Consider the following 14,703-nt stretch of genomic DNA (forward strand, 5'->3'; position numbering starts at 1 on the left):
GGAGGTCAAAGAAGAGGCTGATTGTAAATTCCTCAACTAGAGTCCCTCTATCTTGTCTCAGGAAATGTAAACAAGAGGCTAGTTTTAAGTATCCAGTCTGAAACCCACTTATTTGTACCCCATGAAATGCAAACAGGAGGCCAGTTCTAAATGTCTAACCTAGAGCCTATCTATCTCCTACCTCACTACTGCTAGACGAAAATCCAAATTCCTTACAATGGCGCCTTTCTACCTCTCCCATCTTGTCCCCCAAGATAGCCAGCTTCTTTTAAGTTTTTACCTGAGGTGTATCCCCTACCTGGAAGACTCCCAGGTTTTCACATAGCTGACTCCCTCCTGTTAGTCAGGCCTCAGATTAAGCTCCTCCTTGGTTTTCCCCTAATTACCCAGTTTGGAGTCTCTAATCATGCTCTCTATCCTATCATTCTCTTTTACATAGCATATAAACATGATATTTTCTCATTTACTTGTTCACTCTTTTTCCTTCCAATAGAGTGTAAGTTCAGCTACAGTGGGCATCTTATCTGTTTTGGTTTCTTCTGAAGCCCTAACCTCTAGTATAGAGTTTAGCATGTGGTAGGTACTTAATTTTGGCTGAATAAATTAATGTAGTGTAAGATCAGTAAATGCACCTGCCTGTTAGTTCCAGTGGTGGTAGATGAACTGAGAAGGCAGGTGGGAGAAGCTGGTGAAATATGAAGGCATTTAAACATCAGCTTTTGTCTAATAGTATAAATAGTGCCTAACAGAGTGTTTGGCATAGAACAGGGGCCAAATTAGTATTTGTTTAAGAATGAACAGTATATATTATTAGTAGCTTGGCTCTTGGGCAAATTTCTTAACCTTCCTGAGCTTAGTTTTCTAACCTATAAAGTGAAGATTAAAACTTATTTTACAGGATTAACCTACAAATTATATGAGATAATACATGCCAAATGTCTAGTACATAGGTTTTTAAATTTCTTTCCCTTTACACTTTATAAACTCTTGTAAGCTCTTCTAGCCGCATGACCTCATTTTATTTCTCTAGTACTTCTCATTAGTCTTATTTAATGTATGAAAAAGACTCAGGGGCTGAGGCAAAGCTTCTCCAGGTAATGACAAGCCAATGGACAAGTTTTATAAGCAGAGGAGTGACTCGATGAAAGCAGTGTTTCTTGAAGATTCATCTGTTGGCAGCCTTTAAGATGGGCTCAACTGAAGAAGCTGGAGAAATATTACTTTGACTACTATCATAAAAATCAAGTTTAAGGTGATAAGGGCATGCACTAGGTGACAGAGAATGCTTGAAAACCTAACAAATTAAGAGACTGAATAGCTACACAGCAAAAAAAGACACAAATAAACGGCTGACAGTTTTCAAATACGGTTGAGAAAATGATGGTACCAACAGGTAAACAATTAAGATACCAAACTTGGCAAAACGGTTGGCAGTTCTTCCCTCTAATACCTATGCAGAACATACGACGGTTACACGGCAAACATTTGAGCCGTGTCTTCTTGTGGATTTCATCCTCCCACTGGGATCGCCATCTGGACTAGAGCATCCTATGGACCTGTGGATTGTTTTCTCTAGGAGCAGTCTGGTGAGATGAGAAGCGGGGCGATGAAGAATTAGAAGTAAAGGTTTTGAACTCTGAGAGTCTCGGCTAGATCGACCTTTTTCCTTCTATAAAATTTAAGTCCTTGAAGACTAACGACACCCCCGGAAGTGCACAAACAGTCCTTTTGGCAGCTCGTGCCGCCAGGCCGCAGCAGCTCGTACTTCTTCGGCTCAGCAGCAGAGCGGAGCGCCTCGCGGTTTGCTGACGTCACTTCCGGCGCGCTGACGCTCAGTCCGGCGTGCCGACGCCTGCGTCAGCAAAGAGCGGGGCTGGGGGCACCCGGTTTGAAGTCGTGCGGGTCGGAGCACTGCCGCCTCCGTCGCTGTCTGAGACCCCCTGCTCCCCGGCCGCGGCGGGGAAGAGCTCGGATAGGCGGCAGGGCAGATGCCCTCGGGCCCGCGCCGGGACGTTCCGCGCCGCATCGGCCGCTCCCCTGTGCTCCGCGGCCTGGGCCTGCGCCGCTCCGCTTCGCTCCCTGGAAACTAGCGCCTCGGCTGCGCGGCTCGTCGCTCGCGGGGAGCTCCGAACCGCCGGCGTCCGGCCATGGCGGTCTCCAGGTGGGTCTAATTCCTCCAGAGCGAACAGGAGGTTCCCATTGTCACTGGTCTCGGGCGCCTTCCTGCCTAGACTCCGCAGTTCGCCCCTCAGTCTGCGGGGCTTTGGACTGGGGTTACTCCACGTAAGTCAGTTCAGGAATGTCTTTTTCTTGCTGAATAGACCGTTTGGCACGTTAGAGCTAGTTTTTCTCTTTCCTCACCATGTTTCTCTTCTCTGGTTTCTCTTCCCTCTTTCAGTTCTAGGAGAATCTTTTCTTTTTCTTAGTATTCTAAGGCCGATCCCTAACCTCCATTTCACGGGAAAACTTGGTAGTAACTGACGAAGTCGGGGAGACTGAGTTACAGTTATCTAAGTGACCTTCTAATTATGTTAAAATTTGTGTTTACGGCTTTAGGGATATGTTCCTTCCTGAATACTTTTTTCTTACATTATAATATAGTTCTTCGTTTTGTTTGGCAGTACACACACAGTCGTCAGCTTTGTAATCTTTAGCAAATTATTGTATTAGTACCATTTTCTTTAACCAAGGCGTGAAAGTTGTATCACGAATTTTAAATTATTTTAAAGTGATTGCCCCTCGATAGGAAAGTATAGGAAACTATAGGGAGACCAGCAAGACATTTCTTTGTATAGGTAGCAGGAAAGTCTTTTTCTCCAATATGAGAGACTGGGTGGGGAGTACCTTTTGTCAGAGTACATTTGTCAGACATTTATATGCGTAAGTAGGGGATAGCCCCTCTGATAGCAGAGAGAAGGGTTCACCACATTTGTTAGAAATGGGTCCTTCTACCATATAGACTGAAAGGGAAAAATGATGACAGTTCAGAAAACATAGTTTTTGTTCATTTTTCAGAGTTAATTGAACAGATTCCTATTTTGCAAGCAAAAGGATAGCCCATACTTCACAGATTCCCTAGATAACTGATGAAAAAGTGTGTGGGAGAAACCCAATAGAGTTGAGTGTGAGGGATTGCAAGGTACCTGCAGTAGGGGGCATCTAATTTTTATTTCATAGATTGATTCCATTCAGTGTGAGGAAATTCTTATCTTGTGATGTATAAAATAGAGAAAAAAATGAAAGTTTAAAGAGCACCTAATCTGCTTGACTAATGCAAATGTATTTACAGAAGTTTAGGGCACCTACATTTCTTAATGAATGAGTTTTCAAAGCAGATGCTTTTTGTTCTTGACATTGGATTTCAAAAGGTGGTGCTTTTTTTTTTTTTCTGTAGATCTTTTTTATTTAGCTTGCCAAAATTCTGTTAAATTCTACTTTAAAGAGAAAACTTGTCATGGTTTTATAGAAGAACTAGTCCTGGGCTTATTTTGATAATATAATAGGTTCATGGAAAACACTTTGGAGACACTTTATGATTTGGGGATACTACCAGTCCTTGACTTTTCCATATGAGGATTCACTTTGAATAACAGACTTTAATTTTAAACTAACCTTCTCCATGCACTGAGCACACGTTTATGAACTAAATTTCCTTTCTCTTCTTGGTGTGAAATACAGACTCACTTAGGCTTCCTTCGTGGCTCAGACAGTAAAGAATCCGCTTACAATGCGGGAGACCTGGGTTTGATCCCTGGGTTGAGAAGATCCCTGGAAGAGGGCATGGCAATGCACTCTAGTTTTCTTGTCTGCAGAATCCCCATGGATTAGAGGTGCCTGGCAGGCTACAGTCCATGGGTAGCAAAGAGTCTGACATGAATAACCACGTACACATACATACAGACTCATTTTAATATTTTATTGTAGAACAGGTTGAAAATGGTTGAAGAGATAAAAATCATTTGCGAGAATCAAATCTAAAATATTTTTTGCACTGTTTGTATCAGTGTGTGACTGAAAAATGGTAATGTTTTTATAACCTTTAAATATTTCCAATAGGAGGGAAATGTTAAGTTCAGATTGCCAGATCCAGAGATCCAGGAATAATATTTGACTTAGTCCTCCCTTCCTTTCCCCCAGTCTAGCCAGTCCCCAGATCCAATCTTGTCAGTTCTACCTTTCTAACCTTTCTCTGGCCAATCTTTTCTTTCCAGGTCGTTTATCACAGTCCTCCTCCATACCACCATCATCTCTCATCCAAGACACCTGTCACCGCAGCCATTCTGCTCTTCCTGCCTCCATTGGTGTCTCTTTCTAATTTATTCTTTGCTTCAGTTATATTATTGTTTGCTAATGTTAATTTTAATGTAGCCTTTTTTTTTTCCTGTTTAAAACCTTTTAGTTTTCTGTTGCCTTAAGATAAAGGACAAATTTTGTAACAAACACATCTTACCAGATCATTTGTGACCTGGTTCCTGCTTTACCTTTTTAAGCTTCATCGTGTCAAGTTGTTTGAGTCTGTCTCTTCTTAATTCTGAATCTTTGTTCTTTTTCATCTCCTAGTCTCTAGAACATTAATTCCTACCTTCTCCTCCTACCCCCAACGTTAGTTTTTAGATCTAAACTCTAAGCCTATACATGTGTCACTTTGTTTGGGAAGCCTTCTCTGGTATTACTTCATCTCAACTGGTGAGATTTTTGTCTTGCCAGTCATATTTATCATACTTTGTGATTGTTTAATTGTTCGCTTTCTTGCTTGAGTTAACATCAACTCTGTAAGAGAAGTGAATGTCTTTGCTCTTTTTTTCCCGAGTGCCTTTTCTCATAGGTGCTCAATACACTTTTTAAAAAATGGGTGATTGTTTTCTTGTTTAATTCCTGTCATGATTTTTCTGTAACTTTTGTAGAGTGTTTCTGGTGTTTTTCAGTAAGTGCTTCTGAGTTTTACAAATTTCCCTAAGAGAGAAAAGCTTTCATTATAGGTTTGAATATTGACCAGAATTCTAATTTAAAAAATGATAAATATCATCAGAACTAGTTTTATAAATTTATAGTCTAGTACAATTCTGTGATAGCATGGTCTTTTATAATGCAAATTGGATATAATTTAATTCTGCATTTTGTGTAATCAAAATTTTTAGACCCCACTTAGTTTTTTTTTAATTATTATTTTTGGCTGCATTGGATCTTCGTTGCTGCAAGCAGCTTTTCTCTAGTTGTGCTGTGCAGGCTTCTTATTGCAATGGCTTCTCTTGTTGCGGCCCACGTGCTTAGATGGCTCCAAGGCATCCGGAATCTTCCCAGACCCAATATGGAAGTTGTGTCCTCAGTATTGGCAGTCAGATTCTTAACTGCTGGACCACCAGGGAAGTCCCACACTTAGCCTTTATAAAGGCTTAGTTTTAATGTAGTACTTTGAATTATAAGAATGTAGCAAATGGTAAAATGTATGGTCAACTCTTGATCCCCTATGGGTGGGTTAAATCTTGCTAAAACCCCACAAATCTTTGTGACTCTAAAATTGCAAATACAATGATAGCATTTGAAGTTCTCCATAAAATGCAGTGAAATACTACTAAAAATGTATGACTCCTTTAGACCCCTAGTAAGAGTATACACATGTGAGAGAACAATGTTGCCCTTAATGAGTGAATGCTGGAAAGTCAGCCACACTCACTAGCTACTTGACTTGCTCTTATAACGTCAACTAAGCAAAAAAAACCCAAATTAGTATATATTACAGGCTTTCAGTGTTGTTTGCAAGCAATTTAAGTAATAATTATTAAATCTTTGAATACTATGTTGTTTTGTAAGACTCTTTCCCTCTATCATCTGTCACTAATTGGAGTTGAGCCACCAACAGTAAAGGTGATGTTAGAGGGATTGTTAAGTTTTGTTCATTACAAGTGGTGGGTGAATCTGTAACAATGTTGGGTTCCATGGCTTAATACAGATTTTTTTAAAAGATTGTTTTTGATACCTTTGCCTGTTTATACCACAGTTGGTTGTTGTTATGCATCAATTAGCTATCATGAATTTAGTTTTTTCTTGATCATATAGAGAGAATGTAAAAATATAATTTAGAGAATTTTCCATCAGTGATCTCTGCTATAAAGGTCATGTCTAAAATATGTAGACAGTAATTATGACTTGACTGTTTTAGAAGCTATACCTTAAGTCTGTGACACACATCTTTGCAGTTTAAAAATGATGCTGTGTTCAGAAAAGTTTCTGAACATACCCTCTTATGGAAGAAACAAATTGCTACATGTGAGCAGAACTTTGCTCTGTTGTGTTAATTCTCTCTCAACACTGCTGATGCTTCAGAGAAACATTGTTTCAGTGACCTATTCTGCACAGTAAAGGGAAGTTTCTTGATGTGGGAGTCCTTGCTCTTGACAGGGAAAATGCTAATACATTTTCCTGTAGGAGAATACACCTGTAGGAGAGCACAGGTGTTTTTTGTTTGCTAGGCCTATTCCTCCATTATTACTAATTTCTATCCATTATAAGATTGACAGAAGACACTGTTGTAAATTGTAATATATTAAATATTTTGTACTTTAAAAATAGGGACCAAAAGCTATGAAAGGTAGAGGAGGCATTATATAAGTGTATCCATTTTAATCCCTTTGGTTAAATTCCTCCATGTTTCTTTAGTCTGTTTCTCAAAGTACTATACACCTAACAGAATTCACCATTTTAACCATTTTAAAATGTACACTTTCAAATGAAGTTTTAATCCACTACACATTTTTTTCCCCTGAAAAATCTAGATTTTTATGTTTAAGATAAAGTCATACAAGGGGCAGAGGTTGGGGGGGAGAAGTGTCCTGAAGGAAATAGTGCACCTTGGCTGTCCTTTTCAGCACTCGTTTAACAAGTATTTACAGAGTGCTTTCTGTGTTCCAGGTGCTGGAGATACAGCAGAGAATAAAAATGAATTTCCCATTCTCATGGAGTTCCTGTTCTCAGGGGGTGTGGGGAGAATATAAATATCTAGCACACACCTGCCCTTGCATCTGGCTTTGGTGTTGTTTCACATGTTCATATTTGTTCTGTGTTCTCTGTGGTATTTCAAATTAATCTACTTTCTTATAGCATTAACATAGTTTCAAATAACCCACAGTGGGAACTTGAAGGCATACATTTTAAAACATCAGTCTAGGCAATTTCTTAAAAGTCATTTCTTTTGACCATAACTTCCTTGCTTAATGATGTTGTGTAGGACTAAGCACAGTGTTGATACCAGATATTTATGTTCTTATTCCCTAAGTAACACAGAAAAGAAAAGCCTCACATAGTAAATGTAAAAAATGCATGACAAAATGGACAAACTTGACTGATCATTCCCTTTTAGTTACAATTACAAAGCCATCTCTGACATACTCTGTCAGTTGACCTTGCATAATTTTTTTAGAGTAGTTAAGTTTATTCTGAGAATAGTGAGATTGGAAATAGAGTGCGAAAGTTATATCTTAAACACTTTCTTTTTCCATCCTCAAATAGTGGAAATGCAATATATATTTGTTTATTGATGTTGAAGTAGTAGTCTAGGACATTTTTATAGTTTAGCATGCATATTATTCCTTTTTATATTCTTACTTTTGAATTATGATAGCACAAACAGCTGAAGAGAAGTTAAATTATAGTTTCCAGCATAACCTCTACTAACTCTATGTACTTTCCTTTTTCTAACAGCCAGTTTTTTAAAACCATATTTTCTATTTTAATTTGAAGTAGCATTAATTTTCAATATTGTATTAGTTTCAAGGATATAACATAGCAATTCAATATTTTATATACTATATATCATTTAAAGTTATAATAAAATAATGGCTGTCTTTCCCTGTGCAGTACAGTGCATCCTTGTTGCTTATTTGTTTTATATATAGTAGTTTGTGTCTCTCTTTTTTTTTTTTCATTTATTTTTATTAGTTGGAGGCTAATTACTTCACAACATTGCAGTGGGTTTTGTCATACATTGACATGAATCAGCCATTAGTTTGTGTCTCTTAATCTCACACACCTATCTTCTCATTCCCCTCTTCCCTCTAGGCAGTCTTTAGAGTAGTTTTCTGAAATCACAGGTTCATAAAATAAACATGGATCATGTCTTTTATAGTTATTTCTTTAAATTAAAATCCAATTGAAAATGGGCCAGATTATCATCATCAGTAGATTCATAACCAATTGTTGTTCAGTCAGTCATGTCCGATTCTTTGTGACCCCATGGACTGCACCACGCCAGGCTTCCCTGTCCTTCACCATCTCCCTGAGCTTGCTCAAACTTATGTCCATTGCATCAGTGATGCCATCCAACCATCTCGTCCTGTTTCATCCTCTTCTCCTCCTGCCTTCAATCTTTCTCAGCATCAGGGTGTTTTCTAATGAATCGGCTCTTTGCATCAGGTGGCCAAAGTATTGGAGCTTCAGCTTCAGCATCAGTCCTTCCAGTGAATATTCAGGACTGATTTTCTTTAGGATTGACTGGTTTGGTCTTGCAGTCCAAGAGACTCTCAAGAGTCTTCTCCAACACTACAATTCAGAATTATCAATTCTTTGGTGCTTAGCCTTCTTTAGGGTCTAACTCTCACATCCATACCTGACTACTGGGAAAACCATAGCTTTGATTATACAGACTTGTTGCAAAATGATGTTTCTGCTTTTTAATACACTGTCTAGGTTTGTCATAGATTTTCTTCCAAGGAGCAAGCGTCTTTTAATTTCATGGCTGCAGTTGCCATCTGCAGTGATTTTGGAACCCAAGAAAATAAAGTGTGTAACTGTTTCCATTGTTTCCCCATCTATTTGCCATGAAATGATGGGACCGGATGCCATGATTGTTGTTTTTTTAATGTAATCAGTGGATACTGTCAAATATAATTGCACCATGTTTTATTTATTCTACAGTCTTTGGTATCTTCTGTTCAGCTTGACATCTATTACCTCTTTCTCCTCCATTTGTCTATCCTTTGGAGAATGAAGAGTAGCATTTTTTACTGTTAGCTGTTATGCAACATACGCTTTAGCCAAAAGAAGTATTGTGATAAGTACTGTTCCCTCAATCAGCCCTTCTTTTAACTTTTTCTTTTGATCACCTGGCTTCCTTCAGACTTGTCCCTCATCAAGGGCCCCGTCTGCCCTCCAGCATAATGCTGGCTCTGTGTCATATCCTCTCCCTCTCCCCTGCCTGTTCATCACACCAGCCTTTCCCATTGTGTCTTGACCCTGTGCTCACCCGCTTGCCTCAGAGCTGGCTATCCTGGTGTAACAGGCCAGATTGCCCTCTTGTGAGATCCTGTCTGCTCATCCCTTTGTTGTTCCTCTTGTGTGGCATCTAGTCTGTTATCCTGGAGAGAAGAATGAAAAACTCCAAAAGGGGCTTTGAGTCAGGAGCACCAAAGAAGCATCCTTGTGTCCCCATTCTTGTATTTAGGGAATTAAATCTGACTATCAAAACGTGGGAGAGGTGAGAATAGGTCTGGAATTGGATGAGAGGATGAGCTGATCTACCCTCAGGGCAGGTGATGGTGAGGGAGCAGAGGTGACATGACATGGCATTGGAGTATCAGGCTTTGCAGAAAGCAGAGGCAGGAGGAACTGTGCGGTTGTGAGGCAAATTCAGCATTAAGTTAGAGGAGTAGAAGGTCTTTGGGCAGGACTGCAGAGGACTAAAGGAAAGTTGAGGAAGGGTAGAAATTATTGAAGGAATACAGTGCCTACCGCCCAGTCGTTTTCAGCTTGCTCTTTGCAGCAGCCATAACTGCCTTGATGTTCAGATTGCTAAAGTACTGCTGTACTCATCTTTTTACTTACTGAAACATTGCTTTAGCATCACTTCTTTTATTTTTATAACTTGTTTTTGTGTAGTATAGCTGTAACAGATTAAGGATATTTCTCAAAGGAAGCAAAAAAAATATATAGTACTCTGTTTAAAAATGGTGCTTCAACCTATCCCCAAGAAACTTGAATTTTTCTTTATAATTTTAATTACAGTAAATACCAGGTACTCAACAAATATTTGAATTCTGTGCAAAGACACTTTTGCACAATATCGTGGGGGACAAAAAGAATCATTGAAGAAGGTGAAGCCTCATAAGCATAAGACAACATGTGACAGATTAAAGACACAAAAATGTATAATAAATTCCAAAATGGTTATGCAAAATGAGAATCCTTGTGGATTTTAGAAGAGGATGTAATTATGTAGTAGTCCGTGAGATGGTGTCAAGGAGGTAAAGAACTTGAACTGAATCTGAATGGGTGGGAGTGAGCTGAAGAATTGGACCAAGAGAAGACATTCCAAGTAGAAGAAACAGTGTTGACAAAATTGTGGAAATCAAAATGGCCCTTGTTTGGGAGATACTTTCTTGTTTTTGATGACTACCTGGTAGGTAAGGGTGAGCCATTGAAAGTTTTATAATAAGGTAATAATTTGATCACAGGGTGTTCTAGGAAGTAAACTTAGCAGTGAGATCTTATTAGTATGGAGTTTTGCTCATCAGGCAGTTGAAAGTTTGCATTTGAGCTCCCACATGGGCTAGATTTGGGGATTATTTGTTCTGTGTTATAGTTTCCTACAGGAGAAACTGATGAGAGATGAACAGCCAAGGATTGAATTTGGGAGAATATTCTTATTAAACATGTTAACAATAGTGAAACCATGGAAAGAATTAAGAGATCAGAGAAGAACAGGGTAATAGAATGTTTTGAAATCTTAGGAAGGAAGGTATTTTAAGAATGGGGTATGTACTGAAATCAGATGTCACAGAAGAATCATGAAAATTGGATTTACAAAAAACAAAGCTATTGGTTTTAGAGCTTAGAATTTCATTGGTGACCTTCTGATGTGCTATTTCAGTAGTAGAGAAAGATAGAAACTTGATTTATGGGGATTAAAATGTACGTGGTGAGAAGGTAAAAGAAGTGATTTTAAACACTTGTTCAAGATGCTTGGCAGCAAAAAGAGTGTTCTGGAAGATGGAGGTCAAGCGGTTTATCTTATTAAAGATGGAAGATTTATATTTATATTTAAAGACAGAAGAGAGTAGATTAATAAGACAGTGATGTAAGATATTAGAGAAAGGATAATTGAATGAGGGTAAAAGATGGTATGAAGAAAATGGTGAGACATTATGCAAGTCTTAAAGAGAAATAACGACTGTCTTTTCATCTGTAATTGAAAGGATGAGTGTAAAGACCTTTGAAAGGTAATAAGTGAGGTGAGATAGTTTGTATTCCAATAACCTAGGGATCTACTCAGTCCTTCATTTTTAAGGAATAGGTAATGGCAATTGGGACTTGAGGAAAGTGGAAATGATTGGGGGGAAACTTGGAAAACTCAATTTTAACTATTTATACTTGGACTTACAAACAGGTTAGTATTGTCACTTCCTTAGAGTGTTCATTTTGCAGCCAGCTTTGCTTTTCATCACAAAAGCAGGAACTCCATCACTGAAAAGGAATTATGAAGTATTGGGCTGGTTAAAAAGTTTGGGTTTTTCTGTAAGATGTTACAGAAAAACTCAAACAAAATTTTTGGCCAATCCAATAGTTGAAATCTATCCAGAGGTGCAATCTAAGGAACTTTGCATCAGATAAATCAAAGATATGACAAACATGGTACTTAAGGGGGAAAAAAAACTATAAACAATTGCAGTGATGTGAAGCTATGAAATATGACTAAATCTAGTTTTACCCTATAAAATAAGAGGTTAAATGAAGTTAAGTGAGTTTCTTCTTTAAGCCTTCTAACAAGTGACAAATGTAATACTTTTAAAGATCGCATAGCTTCCAGTCTAGTTGTTCTACCATTTTGTAACTTTTCCTCTAGGAAGGTCCTGGATTTATGTAAACTGTACACATACAGTTTATATTATAAAGAATACATGCATCATATACAGATATAAGTCCATTGTTGTATAAATATAACCTAAGACATAATTTTTATAATAAAACATTTAATTTTTGATAATTTTGTTTGCCATAGAATATAGATTTAAAATGAATATTTATTTGCCTTGATAGAAAATTGTTCATAGATATTACATTTTCTTTTTGCAAATTTCTTTTCATTGAGCAGAGGCATTCAGAATTAGTCCTGGCAATAGGCATATATTTGTTGTGAAGTTTCAGAGACAGTTTCAGTAACTTTAACACCACAATCAGTTATAAAGATGAAAATACATCAAAGAGCATTCTTACAGTTATGTATGGGATGTATGAGGGAGGTCATTTTAATGGGAAAAGGATTTGGGATCTGACTTAGTGTTGGAATTTTATGAAAACCACTGTCAGAAGATTTTTTTCTCCCCTTTGTCCCATTATCTCTGAGTCATTCTTCACCAAATCCTGTAGCAAAGCCTGAAGAGTAAATGAATGAAGGCAAGTATTTAGGCAGCCTTGGATAGGTAAGGAGAAATATTATGTCAAAAGGTAGGGTGTGTCTATGCACAGTGTTTTTTCGGAATTAATTTCTTTATAATCACTGTGTGCCATTCATATATAGGAAGCCAAAATTGTGTTGTATTACTCTCTTTTTCTTTCTGTCACTGGCTTTAATTACCTCATATTTTGTTTAAAATATGTCCTTCTTATATACCCTTAACTGTAAAATTTGAACCTTGCCTCTTAGTGTTTTGAGTCAGTTGAAAAGTTTTCATGATACCCTTAGCCTTCTTGACTGAAAAAAGCCTATTTTAGTTGCATATATGTGAAAGTTGCTCAGTCATGTCTGACTCTTTGTGACCCCATGGACTATACACTCCCTGGAATTCTCCAGGCCAAAATACTGGAGTGGGTAGCCTTTCCCTTCTCCAGGAGATCTTCCCAACCCAGGGATTGAACTCAGGTCTTCTGCACTGCAGGCAGATTCTTTACCAGCTGAGCAAGGGAAGCCCAGTTGTATATGTGTGTGTGTGTGTGTGTGTTTTTAACTAGTTACAATGACTTTGTGTTTATTAGTAACTGGCTAGTTTGATAAATACTGCCCCCTCCAAAGGGCTTCCCATGTGGCTCAGTGGTAGAGAATCTGCCTGCCAATGTAGGAAAAGATGTGAGTTCAATACCTGGGTTGGGAAATCCCCTGGAGAAGGAAAAGACCACTTCAGAATTCTTGGTGGGAAATCCCATGGACCGGGGAAATCCCATGGACCGAGGAACCCAGCAGGTCTATGGTCCATAGGGTTATAAAAGAGTCGGACTCAATGACTAAACAGCAGCAACCCCCTCCAAAAGAAGAAAAGACCCTGCTTATTTCATGTGACCCCTTATAGCTTTATATTTTATTATAAAGGGATTTTAGAGCTTTGCTTTCTAATTTTTTAGTTCTTTGTAAAAGAAAAATAATCCCAGAGGTAAAAGATGAGCCTGTTTGCAGATTCTTAATACTTAATAGTCATGCTTAACTTTGGGACCTTGGTTGTTTTCTCTTCCTCATTAGATGAGATTTAAAGGTTTGTTCTCGAAATCTCCCCTCATATAGGATTGGGGCACAATTAATATCACCTTGCCCCTTTTCATCCTTCATCTTGTGTAAATACCCGTTTATTCTGTATATGAGACTGCCTTCCTTTCTTTACCTGTGGTATCCATTTGCCTCATTGAACCTGATTAATACTGTGGTGGAAGGGCTAGATCTATATGACACGTAGACAGTTGATAGTAGTTACTGGTTTCTTTCTCTTTTTCAAATCTTAGGATTTTCCTATATCCCAGAAACAAAGTGACACAGTTTTCCATTTCCCCCCACTTATTCCAGGTGTAAGACATTGTGATTTTATTCCAAACTACCTATTGGATAAGTGTCAGAACTTGGATTTGAATTGTAGTTCTGTGGCTCTGGCCCATAATGGTGTTTGTCTTTTACAAACTGTTTCCTCAGAGATCTTATTGCCATTCTGTCACTTCTATACAAATGACTCGTGTATCTATATACCTTTCGTCTCAACTTTCTTCTGAACATCAGATCTCTGTTCCAGCTGTTCTTTTTGCTTTCCCCTTGCTTTCCTGATCCTGCCACTAATAAACTTGTCATCTTTCCTCAGACACATTTCCTCCACTAGTTCTTCCCATTTCTTTAATGACATCTTCATTTCTAAGATTCAGAGTCTCAGAATCCTTTCATTTCCTGGACATTACCATGGTAATTCTGCAGCCTTTCCCCCAACTTCTTTCTAGTCTTGTAACCATGATTGTAGTTCAGGTCTAAAAGTTCTCATAAAAGTTTTCTTTTTACTTCTTGCTCCACCCTGCTGCAAGACTAACCTTCCTGAAGCATAGCTCCAGTTCCATGACTTTCTTTTTAAAAAATAATTTTATTTATTTGTTTTTGGCTGTGATGGGTCTTCCTTTCTGAGTGGGCTCTTCTCTAGATGCAGTGAGCAGGTGCTCCTCTCTAGTTGTGGTGCATGGGCTTCTCGTTGTGGTGATTTCTTTTGTTGTGGAACTGAGGCTCTAGGGTGCAAGGGCTTCAGTAGTTGGAGCATGTGGACTCAGTAGTTGTAACTCCCTGGTGCTAGAGCACAGGCTCAATAGTTGTGGCTCATGGGCTTAGTTTCTCTTTGGCATGTGGGTCTTCCCAGATCAGGGATGGGACCCGTGTCTCCTGCACTGGCAGGCAGGTTCTTTACCACTGAGTCACCAGGGAAGCCCCCATGTCTTTCCTGATCAGTCTCTTTCATGGCTGGGCTATAATTCAAGGGT

General features: G+C 38.5%; 1 protein-coding gene across 1 annotated transcript in view; it reads left to right on the forward strand.

Annotated features, from left to right (window-relative positions):
• The first annotated feature begins 1,852 nt into the window (after positions 1–1,852).
• The window catches only part of BTAF1 (B-TFIID TATA-box binding protein associated factor 1), an 83,036-nt gene continuing 70,185 nt past the window's right edge, over positions 1,853–14,703 (forward strand). Inside the window, exon 1 of the mRNA XM_065922908.1 lies at positions 1,853–2,161. Coding sequence (XP_065778980.1) covers positions 2,148–2,161 — 14 coding nt within the window. The 5' untranslated portion in view covers positions 1,853–2,147. The remainder of the gene's footprint in view (positions 2,162–14,703) is intronic.

This window comes from Muntiacus reevesi, chromosome 2, assembly GCF_963930625.1.
Source record: "Muntiacus reevesi chromosome 2, mMunRee1.1, whole genome shotgun sequence".
In the NCBI taxonomy this organism is placed as follows: domain Eukaryota; kingdom Metazoa; phylum Chordata; class Mammalia; order Artiodactyla; family Cervidae; genus Muntiacus; species Muntiacus reevesi.